Source organism: Sinocyclocheilus rhinocerous, unplaced genomic scaffold, assembly GCF_001515625.1.
Source record: "Sinocyclocheilus rhinocerous isolate Xijiao unplaced genomic scaffold, SAMN03320098_v1.1 scaffold193, whole genome shotgun sequence".
Lineage (NCBI taxonomy): Eukaryota > Metazoa > Chordata > Actinopteri > Cypriniformes > Cyprinidae > Sinocyclocheilus > Sinocyclocheilus rhinocerous.
In genome coordinates, this window is record NW_015627585.1 from 120,114 (window position 1) to 136,175 (window position 16,062).

General features: G+C 36.5%; 1 protein-coding gene across 1 annotated transcript; it reads left to right on the top strand.

The window, feature by feature from the left end:
• Window positions 1-13,696: 13,696 nt before the first annotated feature.
• Window positions 13,697-14,451, top strand: LOC107731457 (cocaine- and amphetamine-regulated transcript protein-like). The gene is made up of 3 exons (XM_016542550.1): window positions 13,697-13,822; window positions 14,162-14,242; window positions 14,344-14,451. Exons 1-3 carry the CDS (start codon window positions 13,697-13,699, stop codon window positions 14,449-14,451), a joined length of 315 nt encoding a protein of 104 aa, XP_016398036.1.
• Window positions 14,452-16,062: the final 1,611 nt, after the last annotated feature.

Genomic DNA, 16,062 nt, shown 5'->3' on the forward strand with positions numbered 1-16,062 from the left:
TTTTTTTTTTAAAGGGGTCATATGATGCGATTTCATTTTTTCCTTTCTCTTTGGAGTGTTACAAGCTGATTGTGCATAGATAAGATCCCTGAAGTTGCAAAGACTAAAGTCTCAAAACCAAAGAGATATTCTTTATCAAAGTTAAGACTCTGCCACGCCCCCCTAAAACGGCTCGTTCTAACACGCCCCCACATATCTACCTCACTATGTGGAAATATTTGCATAATGCGGCCCAAATGTGCACGCAAAGAAAGAAGGCGTGGTTTCAGGAACAGCAGTAGTGTTGATGCAGCCATGTCAGTGCGAAAGACAGATTTCAGCTGTCTTAACCGTGGCTTGTGTACTGCAAACACATACCAGCTTCCTCACTGTGTCTGTCACGCGACTCTGTTGTCCTTTCGGGCTTGAACTGATGGTAAAACTAATGACATTATTAACTGTCTTGATATTTACTTTGAAAGCTGAAGCTCGTGATTATGGTAAGGGGCGTTACATTTCCGGTTACATTACACTTGCGGTGTTCGGCCAATCCCAATGCACTGGGTCAGCTGGCCAATCAGAGCGGACTGCGCTTGTCAAAGGAGGGGGCTTTGTAGAAAACGAAGCGTTTGAGAGAGGCGGGGCATAGAGGACCTACAATAATGTACAGTATTTGAAAAATAATGTGTTTTTTGAACATTAAAGCATGTCAACATATTCTGTTACACCAAATACACAAAATAATGATCTTTAAAAAAGCATCATATGACCCCTTTAAGTGATCTGTCCAGAAACTGACTTCCACATTGCTTTCCATGTAAAATGTAAGGTTTTACATAAATGTAGCTAAATTTAATCTGTTTTGTCTTTGCAGGTGTCGAGGATGACCAATATAATTTTGACTATGATTCCACTCAAACCCCGGAGTATGATTACAACTCAACATTCGAATACTCGTTCTTCAGTAGGTTTTCAATTGTTTCACATTTTTAATACCATTTCACATTTTATTATCCAACACACCTTAAAATATTCACATTTACATTAGGTTTGTTTAAATTTGATCATTTTGTTCCTCAGACTTGATTAGACTATAAGTACAAGAGCTAACGGCAGTTTGAATTACAGTGGGGCAAGTGCATGGGCCAGAGACCCCCCTCGTTCTAGTCATAGACCCCCTAGTTATCTCTACCATCAGACTGAGGGCTGAGGGGTCACCTAACTGCACCCCAGAGTCAGTGTCATTTATTATCACAGCAGGACATCGACACCTCCATGACACTGAACAGGAATTAATGGTTTAAAATAAATCGTACACTAATTATGCAAACATTTCTTGCAAAAAAAAAAAGTTATACAATTCTGCAGTAGACTTTGCTTTTCAGAAATGATTAGGTGAGTAAATTCAGTCTAATGGGACTGTTCACAATAAACCAAGAAAAGTCTCAATATATAACTATAGGAAGATCATATCAATATATACTGATCATCATCAGTGATGATTAATATATCATATAAGTATGATGTCTTTTGTAGGTCGATTTCATACTTTGTACATGTTTTATGAATCTTTATGGAAATCCTTTATTCAGCAAGGATACAATAAATTACATTTTAAAATATATTCAAACAGATAATAATATAATATAATATAATATAATAATAATATTTCACACTATTTCTGTTTTTACTGTATTTTTGATCAAATAAATGCAACCTTAAGAGACTTCTTTCAAATACATAAAAAAAAATCAAACTAACCCCAAACTTTTGAACAGTACAGTAGTGTACGTGTTCATTTACTTGCATGAAGCTTAACCATTGCTCTTTTTTTTTATGACCCACTATATCTGTATCTGTGTCACTAGGCAATGCCAGCAGTGAAGAACTAGAGAAGTTTTTAATGGGAGAAGGGATGGATAGCGGAGGAGAAACAAGCTTTACAGAAATAAAAAAAGAAACAGATGGAGGTGTGCATGAAGAAAAGCCTACTGAACCCACAATCTTTGATAAGGATCAGGTATTTCTTGAACCACTTCTGTTATACTTCTTGACGCATTACAATATGCTGAATACACAAAACACTCACATGTGTCACAGCAGCCAATATAGTCCTGAGTAATGTGGTTTGTCTTTCCTGAGAAACAAAGGCCTTGTGTCTTTGAGATGGAATTATGAAAGGAGGCTGGATTACTTTACCATTTTTGTGGGCGGACAGAACTCCTCCACACAGACAGGACTTCGAAACGCTGAGGTCAGATGTTCAGCGTCTTAAACCATGTATTCGCAAAACGGCAAACAAATGATAAATCTGCTCAATAATACAGAAGTGTTATCTTCTGTAAAATATGAGAGAAATATGTCTCTGACCTGTTCTTACACCCCAGGAAAAGAAACAAACGTTGTGAAATCCTGACTTGCTTAACTCTTAAAATATCTGGACAATTTCAAGAGCACATCGTTTCCATAAAACACATTTATGCTATGTGGCAATTAGAAATTAAATACCCATCTCTGCATTTAATGCCAGCACTGTATGCTGTGAAAATATCAGTGGAGGAGATAATATTCATGTTTAATGAGTGCAATAAAACTCTGCTAGGTGAAATGTCATTTTTTATTAGATTAGCCGTGGTGTGAGTCTGATGAGACACTACAGACCTGCTGACATGGCAAACTGGGAGTGAACACGTATGTAAACAGCTGTCCCTATTATTTTTAAAAACATGAATTCCTTTGAAAGCTCCATCTGCTTCTTATCCTCATGTGTTGGGAAGTTAAACAATAGCTCTGCTCTGCATTAAAGGAAGGCATCTGCAAATAGAGGAAATATAGAGGGGAAGCTGGTCCCAGCAGTGCCACACTCAACCTATTTAAGCATGCACATTTAATTAAACAAGCTTCTAATTATACAAAGTCATTTGAATTCCTGTGAGAATGCAAATGCATTTCATTTGCAACATCTGCTTTAAACACACAATTGAAAAAATCGCAGATAATAAAACACTGTCACACTGCACCACATATTGGAGAGAACTATAGAACACAAAAGCACATGATCCGCTTGAACTAATGAATGTGTCTACTAGTATGGAATGTACAAACTACATAGTTGGAAGAACATAAGAGAAGAAAAAATCAAAATGTTGTTAAAGTCATATAAGAAAATAAGAGGTGCACTACCGAACGGGAAGCATTACAAAAGTGTGATCCAACTCACTAATGTTCCTCTTATCACAGATCTCTAAATATTGTACATTAAAGAGTAAGGCTGCACGATAAATCGCATGCGATATTTAACGCGCATCTTGTCAGAAAGCCGTAATTGTCACTGACGAGCTGCGCAAAAAATCGCGCGAATATGAACGTGGTTTTGCGCAGCTCGTCAGTGAACAACGGCTCTGTGTAGTTAATGCTGCTCAATGTGAAAGCACGCAGGTGATGGGGATTTACCGCTGATTACAGAACCGGCTTTCTGACAAGATGCGCGTTAAATATCGCATGCGATTTATCGTGCAGCCCTATTAAAGAGACAGTTCACCCAAAAATGAAACTTCATTTACTCACCCTCATGTCGTTCCAACCCCATATGACTTTCTTTCTTCTGAGGAACATAGATGAAGATATTCTGAAGATTGTTGGTAACCAAACAGTTTCAGTTCCCAATGATTTATATTGTGTGGACAAAAATACAATGGAAGTCAATAGGAACCGAAACTGTTTGGATACCAACACTCTTTAAAATATCTTCTTATTTTTTTGCGGACTATCCCTTTAACACAATACATTAAACAGAATCTTTTTTTATAATTCACAATCCATCACAAGCTTAAACCAAGAGCATCTACCAAAATCGCAACCTTGTTTGGCAGCTACAAATGTGACCACATCACCCCTATACGGAGGGCCCTCCATTGGCTGCCTATTTAGAATCGATTTTAAAATTCTCTTACTGGTGTATAAATCTTTACATAATCAAGCCCCTAGTTATCTCTCAGAGATGTTGCATTTTTATACTCCCACTAGAAGTCTAATATCCAGTGATCAGAATCTCCTTTTAGTCCCTCAGTCCTGACTTAAACGTAGAGGGAATCAAGCTTTTCTGTGGCTGGGCCTCAGTTATGGAACAATCTGCCGTTACAGATTAGAGTGGCACCTTCCCTTTCTATTTTCAAGTCCCTTTTAAAAACACACTTGTTCAATCTGGCCTACTAATATCCCTCTCTCATTACACTGTATTATGGTCTTGATTATTACTCTGTCTTCAGAATGCTTATCTGTCATTCTTTTTTGGTCTTTTACATTTATATGTTTTATTATTTATTTTTTATGTGTTTATGGTTATATTTTATTAAGTACAGCACTTTGGTCAGTCTTGTGGCTGTTTTTAAATGTGCTTTATAAATAAATGAACCTTGAACCTGTATATTGACACAATACCTTTTTTTAAATTAATATTATTTAGGCATCTCAGTCGACGCCTGTATGTTCCCTTCTTACTTTGGTTCTGATGGTTCATCAGCTGCTCAGACTACTATAGGAGACACACTGCACATTACAGGACCCTGTTACACAATCTGAACAGGTGAGTAAAATATACCTAAATCTAATGTAGAAGTCACAATGCAGTGTTCATTTAGCTACTTGTGGGAAATTCATTCACAGAATAGGCTAAATTAATCAGGGATGCACTCATATTGAAATTCTGGCCTATACTGATAAATATTAGCCTTTATACTGTATCTGCACTAAAAGGATAGGTTTGTTAAAACACTTCAATCTAAAATGATTTGTATGCTAAAAGTGTATCTCAACATGATGAAGGCTACCGTATGAAAGATAAATACCTATCCTATTTAAAGTTCTGCTATTTGTTGTGTCTGAATTAGACAAAAAATAAGTGCTCACAACAACAGCAGGATAGAATTACGATTATGTTTAGGAAGTCTTTTAAAAACTTAGCTTAGATAACTGACTACTAAAAAAAAAAAACTAGTTGTAGACCTACCGACCTTTGTGGCGTACTTCCGGTTTATCTGTATGTTGTCGCCGGAAACCACGGTAGTTCGTAGTTCGTTGCTGATCTTATAATCAAAGGAAATGAATGATTAGTAAGGTATTATGTAAGAGAGGTTATGTGTGTAGTCTGAAACAGTGTTTCCTGCGCGTTTTGATGTAACATTAATAAGGAGGCTGTAGCCTACTATTTTTGTTATCATTCCGACATGGGCACTTAAAAGTAGGAATATATAGTGCTCGGGTTTCTATAACCTATAGTTATCCCTTAAAGTTGGTGCTAAATTATCTAAATCGTAAAAAAAACAAAACAAAAAAAACAGACACATTAAAAAAAAAACAATATAATATAAAATATATATTGTGCATACCTAAATGAATGTTACTGTTATGTGTAGAAAAATGGGTGATTTTTTTTATATCATAAAGTTCTTTAAAAAAAAACAAAAAACCCGTTTTCTTTTGACTGTACAGACAGACTAAGTAGCCTACTAGAATAGCATAGGCCTGCTGAAACAGTGGTGAACCATTGTGTGATTCTCTTTGGAGCCTGCAGAGGGCACTCGAACATGGGTGGTGTAACAGGAGCAACACAGGGCAGGAGCAATGTCCTGTGATTTGAAATGATTGTCTGGAAGCCTCAGAAATGATTAAAATGATTAGACTTCTTGACACTCATTAAGCTGCGGTACATTGCTTTATGTGCTCTCTGCACTCCACCTAATACAACTGCACTCATCATGAGATATACTGTATATCTAGCCAATAAACAAGCGATAACATCTTTTAATATTTTAGACTCAGTGGCTTTCTGTTTCTCCAATTATTCTAGAAGTTCACGAAGAAGAAGAGCAGATGGACAGATAACCTGAACGAAAGACACGTGGACATCCAGTACATGCAGACACACACATGCTCATGCACACACACACTCAAAGAGCTCAAGCAAAAACAGCAGCGGATCCATGACAAATCATGACAACACACGGCTTGCAAGCTGTAAATGAAAAGACACATTGTTTGCTATTCTTTGTCACCACAAAACAGGTGCACAGAGGTCAGAGGTCTCATAGGCTGGATCAGTGGAATGGAATATGAATGTGAAATGGGGATAAACTAAATGACAGGTTCTTTTGTGGGTATTCTTTCAGGTTGTGACTCACAGGAGGTGAGTTGAGGAGCCCGAATAACAAAGAAACTGAGAAAAACAAGATACTTCTCTTTTTTTAAATTGAACAGATGTGCTGGCTGTCCACTGCCATATAAAATAATGTTTGTTTTTTTTTGGCAAAAAATCTAAGGAATTTTAATAGATTTGTCTCTTTTATGAGACTTTGTCAGTTTAAGCTTATTTTTATCTATAATGTGCACATACTTTGATTGCCATGGCAAAAATAAATGTGTCAAAGATGTAATTGAGAAACAGGCAAATCAGACATCATTGTTACATAATATACAATTTTAATATGTCAATTTTATCTTAAACCAAATCTTTACACATACGAACCTGGATTCATGTTATGTTTGGGAAACTGTAGAAACACTCTAAAGTTTTACAATTAGATTGAGCTTTTCTAGTCATTTAAAACATCATGACCTCTTGCAGATATTACATGTAGGCACTTTCTTCGCCACTGCACTTCTAAGCCTCACCTTTTCTTCAGTAATCCAAGATAATGAGCACATTTTTTATTTTGTTTGAATTTATCATTAATTTTTTTTTTTTTTTTTTTACAAATAAGGATGGTGATTTGCACCAAAATGCACATGAATTTGTGAACCAGATGAGCTTTTTTATGTGTTGTTACCTACACTGAATAAATATTTTTTCAAGTAATACACTGCTGTCTTAATTTCCCTAATGACTGAGATCACACAGATGATACAAAACATGCTGGAAAAAAAAGTTATTATTCATGATTCAGGATATTATGTCTTTTAAACCTGCTATAATTTTTCAGATGCAGTCAGGTTGTTCTGTATTCAAAGCCATACATTCATGCCTTCATCAGTAAGGAGACAAACACAATTCTGGGTCACATTCTTAAAGATAGTCAGTGGTTAGTCAGCATTACCTAATTCAAAGCAAATGTGTCAGGAATAGCCCTTCTGTATCAACAGCACACATTAACTTCCGGCCTCTTCTCTGCACTTATTCATTTAACTGCTGACAGTGGGTGTCAATCAGATAATTAAAACAGGAGAAAAAATCTCATGCAGCCTGTACATGCGGCAGCCCAATTCAGCAACAATCTGTAAAATATTCATGATTTAGCTGTTATTCTGCTATAAAGCCTGCAGAAGAAGAGTCAATAGGTCAGTGGGAGAAAACACAGACAAGAGGCATCTGGGGGTGTTTATAAACAAACAGAGTAAGGTCAGAAACATTGTAACTTGGCTCAGCGCTGATGACGACAGGCGATATCTAAAATGGATTCTTATCAGAACTCTTCAGACAGTTTATGTTCTGTACTGCTCATTTTAAAGCAGCTCTCTGAGATGTGCTTCCGATAAAGGGAGCCAGTTCTGCTCCGGAAATTCTCACTGGCTGAATCTGACGTTTTAGTTAGCCGATATGTTCTCTTTTTAAAGACTGGCTCTTAAAGGATAAGGAATGAGGAATAGGTCAGACTGACTTTCAGACAGGGTACCAGACTACAATTGTTCAGATAAATTTGCAGTCTTTTCCCTGCTGAAAAAAACCCAAAACATGCTTTCCACTACAAATCCCATTACAAACATTACAAACCATCAACTGTTAACCATTAAAACCATTGCCTGTAGTGTTTTGGGCCATATTCCATTTTATTTTAGTGGTTTTAACATGTCTCCAATAGAAGGCAACACATTACCAGTACAGACCCACAGGGACCATTACAGCTTCCATTAACACCAATGCAATTGCCATTTTAACTATTAAAACCATTATAAAGTCTATGAGGGTTTCTACTGTTTTTTTCTTCTTCAGCAGGGTTCTCTGACTTGCTCACCAAACATGACTTTTCAGGTCGTGCACAAAATTATAAATCGCAAAAAAGTTGCTCATTGTTGAAATATGCTTAAAATGACAATCACATGAGATGAAAACTCCAGATACGTCAGTCTAGAGACAGAAATCATCTCCTAATGGGTGCCACCATGTCGAAATCACATGATCAGTTGCATCATGCAGTTGACTAACTCTTAATAATAATAGCAACAACAAAAAATTCATATAGCATTTTCAGTCAGCTTAGGTACATCAACAGCATAAACATAAAGGTGCATTTAAATGAAAAAATCAAACCAAACAACTTAACAACAAACACAATCTGCATACCACAGACACAACAGCATTATCTAGAGCAGTGTTTCTCAACCCTGGTCCTGAGCGCCCCCCAACACTGCACATTTTGTGTGTCTCCCTAATCAAACACACCTGATTCAACTCATTAGCTCATTAAAAGAAACTCCAGGACCTGAAATGGGTGTCAGATAAGGGAGACATACAAAATGTGCAGTGTTGGGGGGTGCTCAGGACCAGGGTTGAGAAACACTGATCTAGAGTGATGTACAGTATGTGCTATTCACCAATTCAAATAGAATGAGTGAAAAATAAAATACCTAAACAAGCAGTACCTGATGTAACAAACAAACCTCAATGTCTTTGATTTGAATCAGTGTCAGTTAGTAAACCAATTTCATGCATCCAGGCCAATCAGTGTCAGTAAAGAGACACGACTGTGATGAATAAGAACCAGATTAACAAAAGCTACTTTTAAGGAGCTTTTTATGCCTGACTTGTCTGTGAAAATGGCTTTCGTTGGTGTAACCTATTGTAGTAAGGTTGATTATATTAAATCATTGAATCATTAAATCACAGTGTAGTGAGGTTGGTCTTAAACTGAGAAAACAGGTTCTGTGAGTCTTTAACTTCACTATCATTTATTAGAAACCTGTATTTAAACTCAGTTATCTACAAATATCTAATAAAGTCCTTTTTTAATCTCTGTCATGTTACTTTTTTAAATTTAATTTGTGAATCGGTGGGTTTATACAGCCATTCTGATGTTTCATCCAGTATAACTGATCATCCGCACTCATGGTCATGCTCCAGTAATGATTCATTTCAGTCATGTTCTCTGTTTTCCTGCCCCATTGTGTTTCCATATCAACACTTTCATATCAGTTTTGACAATCATAAGGTAAAGACCAATTGAGGACGGCACAGAAAAGGAGAGATGAGGCGAGTTTTTCTTCATCTCTCATCGTGCACAGTCAGATCACTTTCAGTTTTGTTCTAAACACACCAAAGCCATCAGGAGCCAACAGAATCAGAAATGTTATTTGCCACAGTAATTGATCAATGCAAGCAAACAGCTGGCGAGACTTAGCCACAGTTACAATGTATCACTTCAAATGATGATGTCACAATGCATTCTTCACATCCCGCCTTTAAAAACTGTCAGTCTGTCTGTCAGTTGAATCTATTTAATGGGTTCTGTGATGGTGTTTACATTGTGATTCAAATCATTTGATGGCAAAATTATTATGTGACTTCTCTCAGGACGCTTTCTTGGCATGTCATATTTGATTATATCAGATCATCAGTGTCAGAAATGTTTGCACCAAATTAGTTAAAAGTGTGATCTTGACAGGTTTACTCTAAGCTAATTTGAAGCTCTGGTCTGAAGGTTCTTTTTTTAGTATGAAACAGAAAAAATATGCAAAAATTATACTTTTAGGGTTACAGCAGCTTATCAGTAACCTAAAACAGACAGTTCACCCAAAAATTAAACATACTATAAAGAATGAACAGTTTTGGTTCCTATTGACTTCCATTGATGAAAAATACAATGGACGTCAGTGGGAACTGAAACGGTTTGGTTTATGTCCCACTGAAGAAAGTCATATAGGTTTGGAATGATGAGTTAAGGATGACAGAATTTTCATTTTTGGGCAGACTATCACTTTAAATGGACATCTTTGTACCTCATTTATCACCAAAAGGTACCTTAAGGGTACATATTACTACTATAAGGTACTATTATGCAATTTTTAGCAGTAGATAAGGAACAAAGTTGTTCCTTTAAGGGTACTGCCCCAGTGACAAGGCTATCAGTTCATGCATGCATATTTACAGACAAATATCTATATAGTTTTGCCAGTGAAAAACTATTTGAAGGAATTGACAGGATTTTACCTTTTAGTTTGATTAACACAATACATTTCCTAGGTCTTTAAATTAAAGATTTACTGATTTTGTATACAGGAAAATAGCTCTTGCTGACACAAAATACACACACAAACTCAAGAATGAGCAATTAGGACCCTTGACATTATCTATGGTTGTTTCTGAATGGCAAATACGGGATGCACATGTTTGTGTACAATAGTGGCATTCACATTCATGGACTGATTTGTGACGTCAGAGAACATGCATCTTCTGGGTAAGGTCTTCCATTAGATTCCAGATGCATCAGGTCATACATTTTGTATAAACCTGACTCTGTGTGCTCCACAAGGTTACTGTGCTAACCAGGTGAATGGTTGAATAATGGCCTGACAATCCAGAGATGTGGATCTGTGGCAGATCCAGCACTGCTGAATAATGCAAGGAGCAAACAATCAGCGCACACACATGAACACGCGCGCATACACACACAAACTTCTCTCAATGAAGGACCACATTGTATCAGGTATTTAAAAGATCAGCTGTAATTTGTGTTAATTACAGTAAATATCAGTTTTATCCTGATGTTGATACTTGGACTGTTTTCACTTGGATACTTGGACACCTTTTAAACTGATGATACTGTTGAATGTTAATTTTTTTTACCTTTCTGAAATCACATCACATATAGAGAGCAAGTGAATGGATTTTAATGCCATTTTATTGTATGTGTTTATATGTATATTAACCATATACATCAAAAGGCTAATTTCTGTGGGAGGTTAAAGATGAAAGATAAAAGTAGTCTTAGCTCTGTTAAAAGAATAGTTCCACCAAAATTGATCATTTGCTTAAACTGTACTCACCCGAAGGCCATCCGAGATGTAGATGAACTTATTGCTTCATCAAAGCAGATTTGGAGAAATGTATCATTACAGCACTTGCTCACCAATGGATCCTCTGCAGTGAATGGGTGCCATCAGAATGAGAGTCCAAACTGCTGATAAAATCATCACAATAATCCACAAGTAATCAATTAATGTCTTGTGAAGTTAAAAGCTGTGTGTTTGTAATAATCAAATCCAGTTCATGATCCATAATAATGCTACCTCCAGTGAAAAAGTCCATCCCCTGTTGTCTTTTCACATCAAAATCCACCAACATATTTGTTTAGAACTGTTGTGGACTGTTTTTGTTTATAAACAGTGCTTGACCTGTGCATATTTCTCCCCTGATTCTGACAAGATGTCTTTTTCACTGGAGGAAGCAATATTAAATAAAAACACCCTAATAAGGGATTTGTTTCTTACAAATAGCTTTTCGCTTCACAAGATGTTAATTGAAGTCATGAGGATTACTTGTCGGTTATTATGATGATTTTATCAGCGGTTTGGACTCTTATTCTGACGGCACCCATTCACTGCAGATGATCCATTGGTAAGCAAATAATGTAATGCTATTTTTCTCCAAATTGGTTCTTATGAAGAAACAAACTCAAACTCATCTGGCCTAAGGGTATGTAAATTGTCTGCAAATTTTCATTAATTATTAAAGGTGACAGAACTGAAAAAAATTGAACTCTTGACTAAGTGTAGATACATTCATTATACACTAGTGGTATAGATGTCTTGAAGATCTGGTATGGATGAGCCACTTATGTTCACACTTAAATAAATACATATACCTTTCCTTTAATGGCTCCCTCTCTGCCGTTTTCACAAGAATGTGAGCTTTGGCATGAGTAGAGCGGAGCTTTAATTACGAGCTGTTGAGAAGATGAGTGACTCCTTCAGAGGAGAGAAATGAGACACAGTGAGGTGGTGAAAATGTCAGACATCTGACCGCACCTAATCAGAATGTAAGACATTGTCGAGAAGCTGTCTTCATCCTGTCATGGTCTGCTCAGGACGTTATGGGAAAAACACCCAGAGTGAAATAATGAGAATGAATTAGGAGAATTCTTAGAATACTTAGAAATGAACTGTGAGATAAAAAAATTACCTATAATTTTTGCACCATATTTCTGTTTTGGTGTAATTATTAGCTATGCTTGATCCTTCAGTTCATATTTGCCAGGTAATTATTTTAAAAGAGATTTAAAATAATAAACGGACAAAAGGCAAGACTACATTTAATAAAAGAATTACACAGTCAATGTAAGAGATAAAAGATTCAGAGAAAGTTTAAAATATAAGATGCATTCTGTTTCTTTTGACATCACATTTAAACATCTAAGCTTGTGATGTTGCATAATAACTCTTCTGTCATTTTTTCACATCACTTTTTACAGTTCTAAACATTCTCTCCATTCAAGATGCCAAAATACTCACATACTGCATCCCTACTCGGAAAAAACAAACAGTGTTGTCAAACACAGAACATTTCACACTTTTTGAGTAAACTTTGGCATACAAAGGTCAGAACAAGGCATTGTTGGATGAAAATTGATCAATTTTTATTCTAAAGAGCTTTGACAGATGAGATATAGGTCATAGACATACAGCAGATATTCAATGAATAACAACATATCTGATGACATCTTCATCAGCACTGTGAAATGTAGGTCACAAAGCAATGACTGTTTTATATATATATATATATATATATATATATATAAATATATACATGTTGAATATATTGGTGAACAGCCGTTGCCAATTAGAGGTGTGTAACCTTCCTGACATCAGTGGAATTGACTGCCCACTCAAAGAGGTGATTCATAAAACCTTTCATCAAAAACCCTTTCATTAATGCTCATGTTTTTATTGCACACATTTACTGTTGTCGATTCTAGCTATTGTACTCACTATTGTTAGAGGTTCACAGAACTTTTGATACAACAATAAACAGAGAAAATGCTAAGACTGACTTTTAGAATGAAAGACATGCTTATGGAGTCATGCATTTTTTAAAATAGTGAGAATGGAATATAAAGACAGGTAATTTGGGACCCATTTTGGGCATCTTAATAATGTCACAAGGTTGCCCAGTTTACGTAAATTCACTCTACACTCTTAAAATGGTCTTAAAAATGGCAATTTATAGTGAAAAAATTTTATCGAGATGATAAAAACGTTTATTTTAAGAATTGTTCACTGAAAGTTTTTTCAAGGAACCTAAAACAGTTCTTCTATGTTATTCTTGCAAAAAGAAAAAGAAAAACTCTTTGTGTTATTTGTTATTTTTAATTTAAGAGTCATGTCAAACAATCAAACAATTGCATAAATAAATTATACAAATTTTCAGCGGATTTAAATTGCACGGATGTCAAAGCGATATCATCTTTGGTTCAAACTGACTCCCAGCTGGTTCTTAAAAAAGCAGCCAACTGAATACGGGTGTAGTGACGTTACGTGAATACATCAGGTAGCAGGAACATTGTATAAATAGAGAAAGTTTCCCAGCAACCCAGTGAAGCAATAGAAAGCGGCAACAAGAGCCGAGAAAAACTTTCAACGCTGGTATCACTAGAACAGAAAATAGTAATAAAAAGGATTTTGCATATTAAATTCTCAGCTTTACCTTACTAACGCCAAAGCATTCAGCACCATGGACAGCGTCCGCGCGGCGGTTTACCTGAGCGTTTTCCTCTCGCTACTGTGCGTCTGCAGGGGTCAGATGTCACTGGACAACCGAGTGACCGCACAAGACGAGCAGTTCATCAAAAGAGACCTGGTAAGAGATTAATTGAGAGTGTCATATGGCATAGCTCAACAAATACATTTTCAACCTGTTGATGAAAAAAAAAGTTTCAGCAACATCAGAAAAACAGTATGTGACGAGCAAAAATAAATAAATAAATAAAACATCAGGACTGAGTTCACGTGAATGGGTTCAGGCATTTTAAGTGAAGCTATATGTTCGTCACTATGAAAGTCGCGTGAAATTTGATGCAACTATGATTTTCACAATATCAACGATTTACTTATCAGACTATCTCAGAAACGTATCTTTAAATAATTATTTTTCTAATCTATATATCTTCGGACTTGCTTTCTCGCCGTTTGTGTTTAGGCTGAGGCGCTCGATGAACTTTTGGATGGAGATCAGGACAATCGGATATCTGTGGAGAAAAAAGCTAGCGTCATTCCCAGGGTAAAGACATTCCTCCTATTTTTCCCTTTGAAATAGCGTTTATCATCAAGTAAAAGAGGTTGACTAGAAAAATATCTAATGCGATGCACCATGTTTCTTAGTGTGATGTGGGGGAGCGCTGCGCATTGAAGCACGGACCGCGCATCGGGCGACTGTGTGATTGTATGCGAGGAACAGCCTGCAATACTTTCTTCTTGCGCTGCTACTGATGGAGCTCTCTCAGGCACTGTGTTTAGAAACTCGTGACAGAAATGCTTGGGACACCTCATCTATTTAACGGTTTAATTCTATGCGTGAAATTACATGGGTGATGTATTGATACTGCTCTATTGTTCGTAACCTGTAGCCTACTACATAACTTAGGCTACACTACATGTTTAAATGATTAAACGTGTTTATTTTAAGTTAATGAAATGTATTTAAAACTCATTCGTTCTGAATATTCTCTAAATGAAAAGTATGTATACATTGTCTGTGCGTTTATAATTTAACTAAAACCGTATAACTGTTAGAACAAGATCTGAACTGAGGCGTATTATTACAGGCATAATGGGTGCGATCAATGATGATGAACAGAACAAGTGTCATGATCAACAACTAAAATACCGATTTGAATAATCATTAATCATTGGATTCTATAGAGTCTTATAATTAAGGCTTTCAGTGGTTTAACTGTCAGTAAATGGTGCGCGATCTGTTGAGGTTCTTCTCGCGCATCCAAAATTCATCTTAAGTTTTAAAATCGACAGAGTTTTGTGATTATATTTGTTATAATGCAGTGACAATGCTATTTTTTTTATGTTTTACAGTCCGATACCGATCGGAAAGCGCTCGAGCAGCGTACAGTTGCTATGGTTACTTAGCGAGCGTCTGTTTAACTTGTAAGATAACTTTTGTGGTTATACTGAAACGTAGCTATATGTAAAAATTATTGATACTTTAATTATATATGTATATTTTAACAAAGATATACATTTTGTCAGAAACGCTTTACAATAAGAAGAACTACATTAGCCTACATAATGCAAGCAGATCCCTGGTTGAAAAGCCCGGTTCTAGATCCAGACTCATTCTGCTTCTTAAATCCTCTTTTGAACGAGGCTTTTGAAACAAAGAGGATTAGGCTACTGCGAGATCTGTCCACGGGTTATAATGTGGCCATCAATCACCATTACATAAATTCAAGTAAATGTCGCAAAGGGAAGGGAAATCTACATATAATGGCCTTGATAAATCCTGGAAAATCTCATCATCCCGCTCTTCAGTCGATCAGCAGGGGTGATCAATCACCTCATGTGACGCAGAAGCAGGTACCTATTAAGTTCCACAAGTCTTTGCGTGAAAACTCGTGCCGGACCCCTCGCTACTAGAAGCACTCCTACGTGACTATAATACAAATATAATGTCAAATTTATCTATACTTCTCGTAGCGCTTCACTGTGCTGTATACATTTATTCTAAAATCAGTGGCGTGGATTCAAGACCGCCAGACTACGAGCCGTCCAGACCGTTCACTGACGACGCGACAGAAGCGGTGAGTTGAAATATTGCGCGAGTGCATTTTATTCTACAGATCGTTGGATAATCGGAAAACTTACTGTTTATTACAGACAAGAGCTGTGACAGAATATAAAGAAAACCTTCAAAGACAGCTCGTGCCCATTTTGAAGAGAAAGTTCAACCGTCTTCCAGGCGTATGCAGACGTCTGAAAAGGAGGAGGATAACAGTTCTGGTACTTCATTTTTGCTTATTATTAGTCTGTATACTGGTACAAACACGACTGTCGTGTATAATCTGCATGAAAGTCATAGCCTATAAC